At 37.5% G+C, this 16,602-nt stretch overlaps 3 protein-coding genes across 3 annotated transcripts; 2 read left to right on the top strand and 1 right to left on the bottom strand.

Annotated features, from left to right (window-relative positions):
* The first annotated feature begins 4,800 nt into the window (after positions 1-4,800).
* Positions 4,801-6,657, top strand: LOC118348149. The gene is made up of 5 exons (XM_035689140.1): positions 4,801-4,851; positions 4,941-4,994; positions 5,176-5,304; positions 5,425-5,613; positions 5,665-6,657. Exons 1-5 carry the CDS (start codon positions 4,801-4,803, stop codon positions 6,655-6,657), a joined length of 1,416 nt encoding a protein of 471 aa, XP_035545033.1.
* Positions 6,658-8,650: 1,993 nt separating this feature from the next.
* Positions 8,651-9,397, top strand: LOC118348150. Its single transcript, XM_035689141.1, has 2 exons — positions 8,651-8,824; positions 8,897-9,397. The coding sequence occupies exons 1-2, from the start codon at positions 8,651-8,653 to the stop codon at positions 9,395-9,397; spliced, it is 675 nt and encodes a 224-aa protein (XP_035545034.1).
* Positions 9,398-13,098: 3,701 nt separating this feature from the next.
* Positions 13,099-16,583, bottom strand: LOC118343787. The gene is made up of 6 exons (XM_035689888.1): positions 16,518-16,583; positions 16,212-16,308; positions 15,145-15,779; positions 14,147-14,371; positions 14,013-14,069; positions 13,099-13,611 (listed from the first exon to the last, which is right to left on the bottom strand). The coding sequence occupies exons 3-6, from the start codon at positions 15,559-15,561 to the stop codon at positions 13,396-13,398; spliced, it is 915 nt and encodes a 304-aa protein (XP_035545781.1). The 5' UTR covers positions 15,562-15,779; positions 16,212-16,308; positions 16,518-16,583; the 3' UTR covers positions 13,099-13,395.
* Positions 16,584-16,602: the final 19 nt, after the last annotated feature.

Below are 16,602 nucleotides of genomic sequence, written 5' to 3' on the forward strand. Positions count from 1 at the left end.
AAGCTTATGACACGATTGACTGGGATTTTTTAATTCATATTTTGAAAGCTTTTGGGTTTTCTCCGAAGGTTCGTCATCTGTTAGTTCAATGTATTACTACGCCTTGGTATTCTATGGTAATGAATGGCGCTGCAAAAGGATTTTTCAAGGGTTGACGTGGTCTCTGTAATACCCCACTAGAAATTTATTGATGAAATTTCTATTGACTTTTAGAATCTCGTGAAAATCTCATAAGTTTTTACGAATTGACCAATCACATAGGTTTAGTCTGTCAACATAGTCAGTGTTATCACTCACTATGGTGCTAGAAATATGAGTTTTATTTATTTGAGGTGGTTAGAAGTATCATAATGCATTATGATTTATGCCATTAGACTCAGTGGATTATTTAGGATTTTATGGCGCAATAGCCTATTTTCATAATTCCGAACGAAACATTTGTTGGAAATTGTGAAATTATATTTAGGGCACTTCGAGGTTGAATTTCGGTAAAATATTTTCACTGTAGGTTAATATGAATATTTAGGAATTTTTAGTGTTAAGTTTATAATTCACTTTTTCGGAGTGAATAGTAATCTCGGTAAGCGCACCAATTGCAGTGTTTTAAAATCACAGTGTGGAATGTCCAAATTAGATTAGAGAAATTTTATTTGGACACTTGGCAAGATCTTAGCCACACTTAGTGAATAATATTAGACACTTGGCACCATGAGGAGCGTTTGATGGATTTGAAGGAATCAAGGTGTGAAATCATGCCACTTAAGCAAAACTTTGTTTTATCTGCTCAACCAAATTGTGCCAGATCAAAAAGGGCTTCAATCCTAGTAAAACCCTAAATGGTGGGAATCCAATTGAAAGCCCGAAAACATTGTTGAAATCGAAACCCTAAACGGTTTCCCCAAAACCCTAAAATTGGCCTCTAAACATTTTTTAATCCGATTTCTAGCATTGTGTTTAATCACTTGATTAAATCACTTCCACATGCTATTAATCCTTCAAATTTGTGTTAGAACATCATTATCCAACCTTGTTAACCTTGAAAAATTGATTGGGCCAAGTGATATTAGATTTGGACTTGATAGCAACTCAAACCCTCTTTAAACCCCAAAATTTAGGCTCATTCGGTTTAGGCCCATTAAGGCCCACGAATTTGGTCACCATAGGATTGCTTCATGACTAAGTTTTGTACCCCCACTTGGCTGGACAGATCTTTACAAGAAGGTTCTTGAAGTACAAAGCTAAAGGGCACCTCACTCTTTCACTCTTACACTCTACCTTGAGAAAAGATCTTAGACTGATTTTTATGAGAAGAAAAGGCCAACACTCAACCTTTCCTTCAGTCCTATCACTTTCCATAACTTGTGTAAGAGGCTCTCCAGTCCACTTCTCACGAAAAGCAACCCTCCTTTACACTTTTCCTTCATAGAACACAAAAGACACTCTCGGGCAGTTTTTCTTACCTCTTTTGAACGCCTGTTTTGAAGATTTTTTAAGTGTTTTCTCGCAAAGTTTTCTTCATGAAAGTTGTTTCTTTTGGAGTCTAGTTTACGTGGATACCTTATTAGTTCTATTTGGAGATCATTTGATCGGTAACATGTTGTTTATACCCCAAAAAGGTCATTCTGGGCGATAAACTGGAGAGTGTGTTATATTTTGGAGTTTTTGACCAAGCTAATGAGTAGATCTTGGTCCGAAATTTTTATGGAGTACTGTTAACATGTATATATGACTATTGGTTGAGGATTTTTTGCATGATTAAAAGTTTTGGTAAAATATTTTCTTAGGTCTAGAAACTTAGAAACTAGAAGAGGATAACAGTTTCTGTTTTGAGAAAGTTTAAATCTTTTATGTTTAATCTTATTCCAATGGCTTTGATATTTTTCTTGGAAGATCCTAAGCCTCTTATATACATGTTAGAATATTAGTTTGAAGATATTTGATGTTATTTTTGAAGATATGAAATTTTATGCAATGAGATATTTGGTTAGGCCAAAGTGATGATGTTCTTGGCTAAATTTATATTTTGGGTGATGTTTAACCATGTGATCTTGAGTTTGATACTTGGATCTGTTTTAGGAAACCTTTTTAAACCATGTGATGTTTTGGTTTGAAGATCACTTCTTTATAAGTCATGGATCAAGAGGTTGATCAAAACAAGTTAGAAACAAAAATCTGTTTTGAACTTAGAAGAAAAACCAAAAAGTTCAAGTATGGTTTTAGTGATTTTGATGACTTTTGTTAATGATTCAAAGCATGATTATTCTTAGGAATATGTTATGAGTATAGTAGAAGAAAAATTTTGGTTTAATCATGAGTTTTGAGATTTGAAATAATTACAACAAAAATCAAAGGAAATAGCCTTTGTAAGTTTCGGCCCTATAGAGTTTTAATGGTTGGGTTTAGTTTTAAATTTTTCTGAATTGATATTTGAGCTTAGGGCAAAATCTACACAAGGTATGTAGATTTTGTTGATTTTTGGAGTTAGGATGCAACATCCTTAAGTTAGGGGTAAAATTGTCATTTTCCCACATGTAGAGGGTAAAATGGTAATTTTACTCTAAGTTGATATTTTTTTCATATTCCTAATTGTTAGTGATTAAGTTCTAATTTTTAGAAATCACTACTTTCAGTTTCTGTGATCGCACTTGAGTTTTGTCTCGAAGCGCGAAGATCAAGGTAAGTTAGCTTTTAACTTACTATCAGTTTAATGTGTATGAGTGCTAAGTAAGGGAACTAAATTTTATGTATGCATGTTATCATATGTGTCATGCCAAGTTTTTACATATTTATCTGTTACAAAGAATTTATTTTGTCATGAATTATTTATCTATTAAACAAGATATTCTATCACGTATTGTTATACGTTGATATACATTACAAGACTGTCATGTTAAGTATGCCATATGTTACATGTATTTCATGTCATGTAATATTTACTGTCACATGTTACGCCATGTTAAGAAATGTTGTCTGTTACATGGTATGCTATGTTACAAAATATTGTCTGTTACATGTATGCCATGTTATGAAATGTTGTCTGTTACATTTATGTTTCAAAGTATGTCATGTATGTCGTCTTACGTTCATATCACGTTACGCTATGTCAAGATTTCTGTCTTTTATGTCACGTTTATGTCATGTTCATGTTACGTCAAGTTACAAAATGTCATGTCTGCCAGTTAAGTTATTCATGTCAATCACGACCCTAAGCGCTAGGATGGTGTAATATCCTAGTGGAACTCCTTTGTTCATGCTGAAGTGTCTAAATATGTGTGAAATTTCCTGGGTTGATGAAGTACAGTCAACAGGTTGCGAATGGGGCCCAGGCACTAATGCCGATGGAGCCACACATTATGTTACGTGTGTTCACAGCAAGTGTGGCACAAACAAATAAGTCATTGGGGCACAACAACTGTGGAGCGTGAAGTATGGGGCCACAACAACTGTGGAGCATACACTACGTGAGACACAACAATTGTAACACGTAGAATATGTTAGGCCACAACAACTGTGGAGTACGTATTAACGCACTCACAGCTGGTATAGAAACCTGTGATGTGATGCGGTAATCGGCAGGGACACACGGCTCAAGGGGACCTGTGTAGCACCCACATGGTCACTTTAATGATTACGTCTATTGAATAAGATTCCAAGTTCATGTGTTTCACGTTCAAGTCATGTTTCACGTTATGTTATGTTCAAGTTTATGTTCACGCAATCATGGTAATCCCATGAGACAAGAATATGTTTCAAGTTCATGTTATGTTATGTTCACGTTCACGTTATGTTTCAAGTTCACATTTATATTATGTCATGCTCAGGTTCATGTTCATGTTCATGTTCAAATTATGCATGTTCACGTTCATGCTATGTTTCAAGTCCATGTTATGTTTCAAGGTCACGCTCATGCTATGTTTCAAGTCCATATTATGTTTTATGTTCACGTATATGTCATGTCACGTCAAGTTAAGTTTAAGTTCTGGTTCAAGTTATGTCAGCTCATGCCATGTTATGTCAGCTCATGCCATGTTATGTCAAGTTATGTTATGCTTATTATTTCATGCCATGTTATGCCATGATAAGTTTTGTTTTCTATTGACTTTGATTATGCATTCATGCCTTTATTGCCATGCATACATCATTAACCTGTGTGGAAGTTTCCTGTTAACTTGCTGAGATTTGTAATCAAATCTCACTGTGGTAGTCTCAACTACCATTCCCCCCAAATGGTAGATCTTGTTACAGGATTTGAAGGAGAAACGAAAATCGACCAATTGGAAACGATCGACTAAACAATGGTGTGATGTAGATGGTAGTACAGCAGTTACCTCATTACTACTTGTATTTGTGGTGTTCAATCTCCAACACTCTTTTAATCACAACCATTTTGGACTAGTGTTGTGATCTCAGTTGTTTAGTACGTCATTATGTATGAATTATGTTTTAAGTATTTGGGATATTTCAGTTTGGTGCATAGTATTGCTGAAGAAAAAAATTATCCGCTGCGAATATTACATAATGCTAGATGCATGTTAGGAATATTGCATCTTATATGTCATGAACGGGGGCAGGTAACCTTGTGTTGCATGTCTCGACGCTTCAAATGTTCGTCCGATCCCAAACGAAATTTGAGGGCGTCACAGTCTCTGTCAAGGGGATCCTCTATCTCCTTATTTGTTCATTTTGGTAGAAGAAGTTCTCTCTCGGCTATTAAAAAAGAAATTTGAGTTGGGTAGAATTAAATGTTTCTCCCATCCTAGACATGGTCCTGTTATTTCTCATCTTTTATATACCGATGACATGGTGATTTTCGTAAATGGAGGGAAGTCTTCAGTTTCAGAGATTGTTGACGTTCTTTTCATTTATGCTTAGTGGTTAGGTCAACAGGTAAATAGTGCCAAATCATCTATTTTTTTCTCTAGAAGAATTAATTCTATCAGGCGTCGACATCTCTTATCGACTACATAGTTCTTGGAAGGGGTGTTCCTGGTCAGGTATTTAGGGGTGCCAGTTGTTTTTGGCAAATTGAAGTTAATTCATTTCCCGGATGTTATTCAAAAAATTCGGAAGAAGATTGAAGGTTGGAAGTTGAGTTTTCTTTCCACTGGGGCGAGAGTCATCTTATTAAAGCATGTGTTGTCAAGTATGCTGGTTCACTTGTTATCTGTGATGCAGGTTCCGAAATTAGTGTTGCTCCAGTTTAATAAGTTATTTAGCACTTTCTTTTGGGGCTCTATTAATGGGAGTCCCAAGAGGAAATTGATTAAATGGGAAAGATTATGCAAACCTGTGGATGAAGGAGGGGTTGGTTTGCGTAGTTTTGTTGATGTACAAAGATCGTTGCATCTTAAATTTGCCTAGAATTTGTTCAGTTCAGATTCTTTATGGAAAAGATTTTTTTGTGCTAAATACATGCATAGACAGCATCTGCTGGAGATTTGTCCATCCAGAGGCACCAGGTTTTGGAAAGCAATTGTAAAAGAGATTCATGTTGTACTTTCACATTCCAAGTGGAAGATTAAGGAGGGGAACGTGTTGTTGTGGAGAGACAGTTGGCTTAATTCTGGACCGCTAATGGAGCAGTATCCGATGGTGGGAGATCTGGAATTGAAGGTGAAGAATTGTATGATTAACAACAATTGGGATATGGAGTAACTTGAGCAGCTAGTAGGGCCTGAGAAAAAGGAGGAAATAGTCAATGAAATCAGTAGTGGGAGGACTGGTAAGGATCAGCTTATTTGGTTAGAAAATTCGAATGGGTCTTTCACGACTAAAACCGCCTGGTCTTTTGTTTGGATTAGTAACCCTAAATGTCAATGGTCGGATTGGATTTGGAATTCAGCTTTACCAAAGAAATTTTCTGTGCTTATGTGGAAGGCCTTAAACTCATGCCTTGTTGTGGATAATCGTATAAGGAGACTTGGTGTGTCTTTAGTCTCGAAATGTGAATGTTGTCGGGAAGGTGCTGTTGAGGATATTAATCATGAGTTATATAGTGGGAATATTGCTAAGGCTATATGTAAGTTTAGTTCAAATACTTTGGGTATCCCGTTTGTCCCGTTTCGGTCTTGGAGGGCAACTGTTGAGGCTTGGTTTCGAAGAGCATCGAAGTCGTCTCAATTAGGTACTCTTATTGGAGTTATACCTGTCATCATCACATGGAATTTATGGAAGTGGCGATGTACTACGCGGATGGAAGGTAGGAAAGAGAAGGTTCAGGTTCTATGGAGATTGATAAAGTATTGGATTAATTGGGTGGGTATTAAGATTCATAAGGATTCCCGACTAGTGGAAAAGGATGTACAGATCTTGAAGTCTTTGAATCTTTCTATTAATTCAAAAAAGAATGAGATTTTAATGGCAGTAAGATGGGAGAGGCCGAAGAAAGATTGGTTTAAACTGAATGTGGATGGAAGTAGTATTAATAATCCTGAAATTTTGGGTGCCAGGGGAGTAGTAAGAAATGAGCTTGGGAAGATGGTTTTTGCGATTGCCGAATCCATTAGAAGTGGTAGCAATAATCTTGCGGAAGTTATAGCCTTGAGAAGAGGGCTTGAGCATTGTAAAAGATTGGGGCTTAATAATATAATTATTGAAATGGACTCGCTTTTGGTTGCTAATTGGGTTCAGGACGGAAGATGTAGTCTTTGGACTTAGAGGATATTTGGGAAGACACTATGAATATGTTGGCAAAGATGAATTTTTCCATTAAGCATATCTATCGGGAAGGGAATAAAGCTGCAGATTTTTTGGCACAACTGGGAAGTAATGGGGTCTCTCATGAATGGTTAGGGCAGACAGAAGTTCCTCATCTATTAAAAGGTATACTTAGAACAGATTCATGTGGATTGGCTTATCTCAGGAAGTGTGGATGTCTTTAGTATGGGTAATACTTTTTAGGAAGGACGGCATGCGTGTCAGTGCACTTATTTGCATAAGAATCCTTTATATAGGCATGTTTAATTTGGTTTTGTTCAGTTGTAAGTTTGGTTATATTGTTTGAGTTATTTGTGTTGGTGTCTGGTGCTTGGGGCTAATTATTATTGTAATGCTCGAGTATATTTAATTGTTACCACGGTATTCATCCGCCACAAGTGATGGCTTATTAATAAACTTGGATGGGGGTCACTATTGGACAGGCGATTACTCACTCTTTAATGAAAAAAAAAATGGCCCATTTCTTGAGACAGAAGAGAAAGGGTAAACATGGCTATATGTCTTTGAAACTCAATATGAGCAAAGTTTACGATAGAGTTGAGTGGAGATTTCAAGAAATGGTAATGTTGAAGATGGGTTTAAAGGAATAATGGGTAAAGTTGATGATGATGGTGTGTCAAATTTGTCTCCTTCTCAATTCTAGTTAATGGAGAGCCAAAAGGTCCAATAGTTCCTTCACGAGGATTGAGACAAGGGGACCCCATATTCCCCTATCTTTTCCTGCTTTGCACAGAGGGATTGATCTCCCTATTACAGAAAGCTGAAAGGACAAAACAACTCGAAGGGCTGTGCATTTGCAGAGGAGTACCAAGGCTAAACCATCTTCTTTTTGCAGATGACAATGTTCTTTTTTGCAGGGCAAATATGGTGACTAACCTATTGATCCAACACCTGCTACAACTTTATGATAAGGCCTTAGGTCAAAGAGTGAATAAAGAGAAAACCTCCATGGTTTTCAGCAAGAATGTGCTCCCAACACAGCAGCAGGAGATACTCAGTTTCTGGAGGGTACAAAGCCATCAGCGGTATGAAAAATATATTGGTCTCCCTCCTATGGTTGGTAGAGAGAAGAAGAGGCATTCTCAGATCTGAAACATAGAGTGTGGACAAAACTGCAAGGGTGGAAAGAGAAATTGCTATCTCAATGGGGCAAGGAAGTCTTGATTAAAGCTGTAGCTCTCTCTATCCCTACATACACCATGAGCTGCTTTAAATTGCCCTCAACCTTATGCAATGAGCTAGAGAGTATGATGGCAAAATTCTAGTGGGGTCAAAGGAATGAGGAACAAAGAATTCGATGGTTAAGTTGGAAGAGGATGTGTGAGACCAAAGGAAATGGGGGTATGGGTTTCAAGGACTTGCAGACTTTTAACTTGGACCTTATTGCAAAACAAAGCTACAGAATTTTGACTAATGAGGATTCCCTGCTACATTTGATCTTTAAATCCAGATACTTCCCTAAGAACAGATTCCAAGAAGTTAGAATAGGATCAAACCCCTCTTTTGTTTGGCGAGGAATTTGGGAGGCAAAGGAACAGATGCTAAAAAGCTGTCGATGGTGAGTAGGGGTGGGAAGTCTATAAATGTATGGACTAACTACTGGCTGCCACAACACAAGCTAATTCCAAAGCTTTCAGCAACAATGTTGGGTCACCAAAATGATACAGTTGAGAGCCTAATAGATTCAGAAACAAAGTGGTGGAATGTGGAAAAAATTCAAAGCCTCATCCCTGCCCAACAAGCAACATAAATTTTCAAAAATTTGTTAAGCTCAGAACCTACAGTTGACTGTCTAATATGGGAACATGAGAAGAGAGTTGAGTATAGTGTTAAGTCAAGATACAGGTTGTTCCATTCACAAAGGAAAGATGGACAGGTGGGGGAATGCTAAGAAGCTCAAAACCAAAGGAAGTTCTGGCCAAAACTCTGGAGGATGAATGTGCCAAGTAGAGTCAAGGTCTTTGCGTGGAGGGCTCGTAGGAATGGACTACCAACTTTGCTAAACCTTAAAACAGGCAAGGTTGTTGAGGAAGCTATCTGTGAGTGGTGTAATGAGGATGATGAAGATATCAATCATGCTCTACTAAATTGTAAAACTGTCAGAGAGGTGTGGGTTGATCTGCTTCCAGAGGCCACCACAGATGCTTGAAATAAAAACTTGTTAGATATTGTAATGCAGATACAATATAGGGGTAACAATGGCGACTTGGAGAAGTTGTTTTTGATAGCATGGGGTATGTGGTATAGAAGAAACCAGAGACTACAAGCAGACGTGGTTCTTACTTCTAGACAGGCAACTGAGAATGCTCTGATCACCTATAAATCTCACTTGCAAATCCAAGAACCTCATGGTGGAAAGACAGTGTGTCGATGGTTGCCTCCTGAACAAGGGATGCTAAAACTTAATGTGGATGGGGCAGTGTTTGCAAACCAACGAAGGGCGAGGGTGGGAGTTATCCTACGAGATGACAAAGGTGGTGTAATCCTCTTAGCTTGTAAGAAGGAAAATGAGATTAATGACCCTCTTGAGATCGAGCTGCTTGCAATCTTGAGAGGTCTCCAGATTTGTCTTCCTCTTGGGATACCACAACTTGTTATTGAGAGTGACTATTTGCTTCTGGTAGATGAAATACGAAATGACAAAGCTTCAAGATCACTTCATGAAAATCTTGTGACATAGATAAAACATCTTATGCAAAGATTTCCAAAGTGCTATATACAACATAGTGGCCATTTAGGCAATAGTGCAGCTCATGGGATGGCTAGACATGCATGGAATGTTGATGATTTAATAACTTGGTGGGGTTCTTATCCTCATTGTATTGCCCAAGTTAATTGGTCTGATTCTATGTTGTAACTCTTTTCAAAGTATTGAATAAAAGTTTCTGCTAAAAAAAAGCCACATCTTTCTTATTGTTATTGTTTTTTTTTTTTTTTTTGTCGTCAATTGTTTTGATTCTTTTCGGTATTGGTTGGTGTTCACCAGCCCTCCTCTTGTATATTAGTTGATAACTGATATTGAATATATATTTTTATATATAAAAAAATGGAGAAAACTATTAAGTTTAAAAAAAGGGAAAGAAATGCACTGTCCACACTCGTCTTTCCCTAAATAGCTAAGACATCTTTGTGGAAGCACTTTTAGAACAATCTTGATTCTCTTTCCCTGAGTATGGTTTTCATTTTCTAACAAAAGATCACATATATGTTCTCAACTTGCAAATTAAGGATGGACTGCACAAAGGGGAAAGACGCTTTTTTCGTTTTTCTCTCCTGAGGCATTTTTTCTCTCTACCAAAGGAACCAAAGAGCTTTTATTTTTTTTCGATTTTTCTATAGTTTTCAGTCTGAAGCAGCAAGATGTGCCGATCTGCTGTCTACTGGCCTCCTACGACTGCCACAGACCCCACCAGCAAACTCTCCAGCCGCCGATCTGTCGGACGGTGGAAGAAAATTGACCAAAAGAGCGGCGCGAAAGGCTCCCACGCCATGTGAACCTCATGAGAAACTCACGCGCTGCCGCACTAGGGGGAGTCTGCCGCCACCACGCACGGCACCACTGAGATTAGCGGCTTCAGATATCTTAGATCCAACCTTTACCTTCTTTCCAAGAGTGGCGCGTGAACCACACAGCACAGGCGTCTCCACTACTAGTGATGGTCATTTGCCGACAAATTGACTCATCTTCCGGTTACTACTTCCCTATATTCCCGCTTTTCCTAACCAAGGATCAAGATAAAACAGTTGTGAAAGTCTCCTTCAGCCAGTCCAGACCAACAAAATGTAGCACACAACAATCCACTATGACTTGTAGTCGTAGTTTTATAATCTGTTTATCAAGTTATACAAAAACAGCTTCAAGCAGCTTCCCCTTTGTGGGAAATGGGTGGAAGCCAAATTTTTTGCTCCGGATACCTCTTCTTTATTTCTCTTCATGTGTTGCATTTGTATGTTTTGGGATGATTGTCAGAGGCTCTCACTCCATGGAATCTAGTATCTTGTAATCACTTAGTTTATCTATAAAAAAAAAAAAAAAAAGGATGGACAGATGGCCTTCACAAGGTGTTTATTTTTGCTCCCTAGTCCTGCTAGATGAGGTTGAAAGGCCAAAATGGTTCCCACCTCTTAACTAATATCTTCCACAGGCGATGGGTACTAATGAATTATGTCATTTGTATGCTACACTATTTGTCTCATTGTAATTATCGAAAAATCAAAATACCAATAGATTTTTTCAGTACCAATACATGAAATAGTATCCCCACGATTTGACATCATAAAGCAACTCAAACAGATAGCCCATTATGCTTCATCGACTTAGCCAATGCTAAGAATCCCACTTAAGATGTGGAGTTTCCCGGTGGCAGGTAATGCAGACACAGTTCCCCTCGACCATCATTACAGAGGTATTAGCCCTTAAACAAACTTTTTTAGTCGAATTATATAAAGCCCCCTGTCTTGTCTCATTCTTGGTGGAGACTCCATTATTTAGTTTTTAATACTTTCGTCCATATGACAGTGGCATTTAACTCTTATATAATGTGCCAACTTGACTCCTTATGCAAGTTGCAGAATATGGCCATGCTGAAGCTTGTAGCGCTGCTCTTAGTTCTAATGGTTGGAATCAACTCTTGCTTGGCGGTGCCGAAGAGATACCATGTTCAGAAAGGAAAAGCAGTGGGAAGTAGAAAAGAAGAGAGCAAAGTTCAGTATGCTGATGGCAGTATCGACAACCATCATAACATACCTAGACAGTATTACAGTGACTGGAGTAGCACTTCTCGCGGAGAAAGTGATGATGGTAGTAATGGTGGAAGTGGGTAATGGTGTTTGAGCTAGCACGGAGTATTTGATGCGTATAATATAGTACGCGTTTTTCTACTTGCAAGCTGATGCAGATAAAACACTTTCTACATTGCTGACATGGCAAAATCTGATTCGTAAGAAATTTTAAATTTCTTTCAATCTGACATGTCTATAGTGTAGAGAGTTTAAGGACGTCGGCTTGTAAATAGACTTTTTCGTATAATATATCTATTTAAATGGTTTTGATTGGTAGTTTTGTTTATGATTCGAGAACTGCTACATTTTTTTATGTCGATTTTTTCATTGTACATTTATATATATATATATATATATATATATATATATATTGTTCATATTATTTGCATTATTAAGTTGGTACAGTTTTTGTACAATGTGGTGGACATAATTTTTATATTTTTTGTTTTCTAGTTTGTTGGATATGAGCATGAAGTCGAGTTTATATATATTTTGACGCTTTTGTGTTTGAAAATGAAGTTAATTTAGGTTGGTGGACATTTTTTTATATATTTTGACATATAGATTATTGGAAGTTATGAAAGGGGAAATAAAAATGTATGTAGAAAAAAAAATAATATTTTATTATTAAATAAGAATAATGTTACATATAGTTATAGTGTGTGCAAGCGCTGTGCAATTGTTTAAAAAATAGTGGAATTTACTATTAAAAAAATTTTTTTTTTTTTTGTGGATCCCGAGTTTACTTTCTTTTTTTTTTTCAAAATAATTATGCGACGTTTGTGCACTCCACAACTACAAATATCATTTCTCTAGCCAAAATTTAACTAAAACTTTAACCAGACCAATACTAATAATGCTCTTTAACTCTTTTCAAGTCTTGAAAACCCTTGCTCAAGATTCAAGAATACCTTTCTCCGCAGCAAACCACGGTTACCCACAAGCCATCAACTAAAAATAAGCAGAAGCACAAAATTGAATATATCTTTTCTGAAAAATAAAAAAACTCTTCCTTTGGAAAGAAAAGTTTCTCCAGAAAAGACTCTTCCTTTCCTTTCTTTTCGGCCTCTCATCTTTTTCCCCTTTCCTTAGGCCAATTTTGCACATCATTAACCCACACACCCCGAACCAATGAAACCATCGCCTCTCTACTTACGGAATTCCACCTATCCAGAGTCCATTTCCACTGATGGGGTCATCACAGGTGTTGTGCGTGACCGCCACACCCCTCCCATCCACGATACATTTTCACCGATGCGGCCATCACAGGCAATCCGCATGTCCACCAGACACCCCTTTGGAGCGTTTTCAACCTCCTATCATGATTTGGAATACCAATTTCTTTTACATTGTCACCCACCATCAACCACTACACGTTGTCCACAAAGGTCGGCCACCGTTTGATCCACCAGGCTACGCGCATTGGACTCGCTCAGACACAGGTGTTTCTCCCCTCTTCAAAGATAACTGCGTCCTCACTTATCATAAGAAAATTTCTAATCTTCCAAACACTTTGAAACAGTCGAGACCAATGCTACCTGCCTTTTGGCCACCTTTTAATTCAACGCACTCTAGTAGTTACTGGGACTCCGCATCATCTCTTTTTTAAGTAATGCAGTGATATTCAATAAAATAATAAAAAAAAAAAAAGACAACTACTTTTGCATAAACATCAGCTAGATGTTTCCCGGCAGTTTTAATTTTAAACTTTGGAAACACTTATGCTAGCATACATCACATTTCTCTAACCAGAATTTCGATAATTATCAGAAAATTAGATGTTTATGTGTAAAGCATAGCTAACGAAGATACTGTAAATGAAAATGCAGATTTTTTACAACTAAGATTAATGTGAATTTTCTTAAGCATTGCTTTCCTGCAGATGGAAATGGTGCTTCAAGTAAAATTCTTCCTTCGCACACGTCTCCCGCTAAGACTAGATGGAGGAGCACTTTTACATGCACCAGGATGCATTGCAGGCGCAACTTGGCCAATGCATGATTTCTTAGAGATGCGCACCCTTGGATACGGATGAATTTTGGCCAGCTCACGGACTCTGCGTAGCAAGGAACTTGGTAAGGGCCGCAAGGAATGCTCCTGCTTTTGCTCAACCTGTATAAACCATGCAATTAGCATTATCATTGTACCAAAACAAGTCCAGATTACATTCGCAACTTATCTCTGAAACGAATTTGGATCCCCCACAGTTTAGGATCCAGGGAGAGAGAGATAGGCACTTTGTGTCCTTAAGCAATCATTGAACATTTAATGCTACTCAAGAAATTCACTCGAGTAGCCATGAATGCTGTAAGATCCAACTTTATGTGTCTATCTCTCTCTCTCTTTCTCTCTCTCTCTCTGTGGGGATGTGAATTCTTGACAAACAAGCATAACATATTAGAGCAATGCAGCATTAACTCCTTGTGGCACAAGAATTGTAGTAAAATATCAGAACAAGCTAGATAATGGAAAAGGCCCTAATAATGCAATCAAAGAAAACGAGAAAAGCTAACCCCTTTCTTGTTTGGTTTTTCAGCACCGCTAGCTCTTAAAAGATTTCGCCACTTGTCCTGTATCATGCAAAGACGGTAAACAAAACTTGAATTATAAATACAACTGCTTCGTCGAAAAAGGCATTGTAAAATACCCTGAGATCAATGGGTGTGCGATAAGCACTTGTTGAAAACAGGAGCCTTTTTATGTCAGTCCATCGGCCAACTCCATATTCAGAAATACCATCAACCAACTTTATCACCTCGGAAGGAGTCCACATCCTTTGATGCTTCCTCCTATCATGCTTCTTAGCTTTCTTTTTGGTTGCACAGTTATCTTCAGATTCAGATGAGAGGGGTTCCTTGTCAGATTCAAGCCCCTGTACAGAGGGATACACAGCTGATATTCTGAAACTGCTGCACTATAAAGCTAACTGACAAATTTCAGCATTACAAGGAAAACAATATTTTCCCCTTAAAAGGGTGGAAAAGGACAGGAAACTAATCTACCATTAGATGTGGAAGATTAGGTATTCATATAATCTATAGTCACTTTTCCTCCTGAAGATTTTCAGGCAGCTATCCTCTTAGACAAAAAAAGGATGATTTCACCAGCACAGTACAACAAAAGAACTCAAAAAAAAAAAAAAAAGCCTAAAAGAATAAGAATGTTGAAGGATATGATCCCAGGCATGATTATTACAAATGTCAGCATGCAGATCCCTCTGGACTGTAGCTGGACATCCGCTACTGAAAGTGTTAAATATATATTATAATGACCATTCAGATATTGATATTGGCATGTACAAGGGACTAATTTCATCATAGCCCCATGCCCACATTCTGCTTACACTATCTGTTTACATCTTGACAAAAAGAAGGCCAGCAATGTGCAACTGGCAACAGATAATTTTATAATTTCTATCTGTTATTGTCTTATAAAAAACAAAAAAATCTATCTACCAAACTGAGAATCGGACACACGTCAACTAAGTCATGAAAACGTGTGAAAGTTTGCATAAGCTCGTGCACACAATTTTTGGGTAGGGTAGAAGGGGAGAAAACTTTTAAGAATTTTCCATTATAGGTTATACGAATCTTCTAAATTACTGAAAGAAAATGGAGGATCTATAGGGTTAAAAACTTTCCCTACCGATTGTGGCACCAGTTTCTTTGGACGTCCCCTCCGCACTCTAATACCACATAAAGATTTCTCCTCATGAATCACGGTCGATGCTCTACGTCCTGTATTATGAAGTTCATTACAAGATTTGACCTTCAGACTCGTATCTTTTGTAGATGCCACAGGATATTTTTCTCTTCCCTTCAAATATCCTGATTTTTTAGCTGAAGACTCTTCAATGTACCTTCGAGTAGGCTTACGCAATCTCTTCTCTCTAAGAAGTTCGTCAATCCTGCTCACTTCTAAAGATCGCTTTCCAGTCCCAGTAGACAAGATACCACACGCTAAAAGATTTTCGTCATGATCCAAGTCATCAAGTTTTCTTAACTCAATTGAAGCCATGTGGATACTGTCTTCAGCTGGTGGTTGACACCCACATTTGCTCATGAAGCCACCATGCAACTTGCAAGTTACTATCTTGTCAAGAGCATTGTTCTTGCATTCAGATTCTAGAATAGTTGCAGTTGATGATTCTGATATCCCTACAGCACCATTACAACTTCCACTTAATCCAGGAGACAGACTCTCTAAACTCGAGTTTCCCAAACACGTTGCCTCACTGGGACCAGAATCCAATTTGGAAGCCTTTTCAGCAAATTCAATGTCTGTACTTGGAGAGTAAAAGGAAAAAAATAATTACATTGGCTGTTATACGATCAGATTACAATAGCTGATAAACACAAAAGACGGGCAAGTTTGGAGCCTTAGATGAGACACAAAATTCTCATATGATCTCATTTCATCTCATCCCATCTTATTCTTAAACATAATTCAAATACAAAATTTTCAAAAAAGTCATTACAACTTTTTCAAACATTGAAATAAAAAATAAAAAACAATTCCAACTTTTTCAAATCCCCAAACAAAAATAATATTATAAAACTATATTATTATAATATTTTAACTTTATAATATTTTTAATTCAGCTTTTTCTCTCTCCTTTCCCAAATCCCAAAAAATACTACTCAAACTATCTTACTACTATTCACAAAATTTTCATCTCATCTCACTCCCCAAACAAGCCCTAAAAAACTTACCCAGAAGAAAATCTTCACAGTCACATGCGCTGGAGAGACCATTTGTTGCATCCAGATCATCCACTTCATCAAGTTCATCCAGCAATCCATCAAGAACCTACTAAACAGTAATCCATCAGAGATGAAGTACAGAAAGAATAATTCTAGTAAGGGTCACAGAATAGCGATCTTGGAATAGTTCACAAAGGGGGATGAAAATCCAAACTTTCAGCAAGCCAATAATAACGGTTGCTTCCACAAGGTGAAGAGAAGATTGTACAGAATAATAATTTTGACATGTAAATATACACCAAAAGAGATACGTACTTCAAGTTGTAAGTCTTCTCCTTCCTGAGTTGTATTAGAATCCAAACCACCTTAAGATGAAGAAGGATATTCACCAGTATTAGAA

This window comes from Juglans regia, chromosome 4 (genome assembly GCF_001411555.2).
Source record: "Juglans regia cultivar Chandler chromosome 4, Walnut 2.0, whole genome shotgun sequence".
Lineage (NCBI taxonomy): Eukaryota > Viridiplantae > Streptophyta > Magnoliopsida > Fagales > Juglandaceae > Juglans > Juglans regia.

Coding starts and splice junctions, on each gene's coding strand:
- LOC118343787 (XM_035689888.1), bottom strand. CDS start 15,561: ATGAGCAAATGTGGGTGTCAACCACCAGCTGAAGACAGTATCCACATG. Junction 14,070..14,146: donor GCACACCCATTGATCTCAGG/GTATTTTACAAT, acceptor TGCATGATACAG/GACAAGTGGCGAAATCTTTT. Junction 13,612..14,012: donor AAAAACCAAACAAGAAAGGG/GTTAGCTTTTCT, acceptor TGGTTTATACAG/GTTGAGCAAAAGCAGGAGCA.
- LOC118348149 (XM_035689140.1), top strand. CDS start 4,801: ATGGTGATTTTCGTAAATGGAGGGAAGTCTTCAGTTTCAGAGATTGTT. Junction 4,995..5,175: donor GAAGGGGTGTTCCTGGTCAG/GTATTTAGGGGT, acceptor TCTGTGATGCAG/GTTCCGAAATTAGTGTTGCT. Junction 5,614..5,664: donor TGGGAGATCTGGAATTGAAG/GTGAAGAATTGT, acceptor TAACTTGAGCAG/CTAGTAGGGCCTGAGAAAAA.
- LOC118348150 (XM_035689141.1), top strand. CDS start 8,651: ATGAATGTGCCAAGTAGAGTCAAGGTCTTTGCGTGGAGGGCTCGTAGG. Junction 8,825..8,896: donor ATTGTAAAACTGTCAGAGAG/GTGTGGGTTGAT, acceptor ATTGTAATGCAG/ATACAATATAGGGGTAACAA.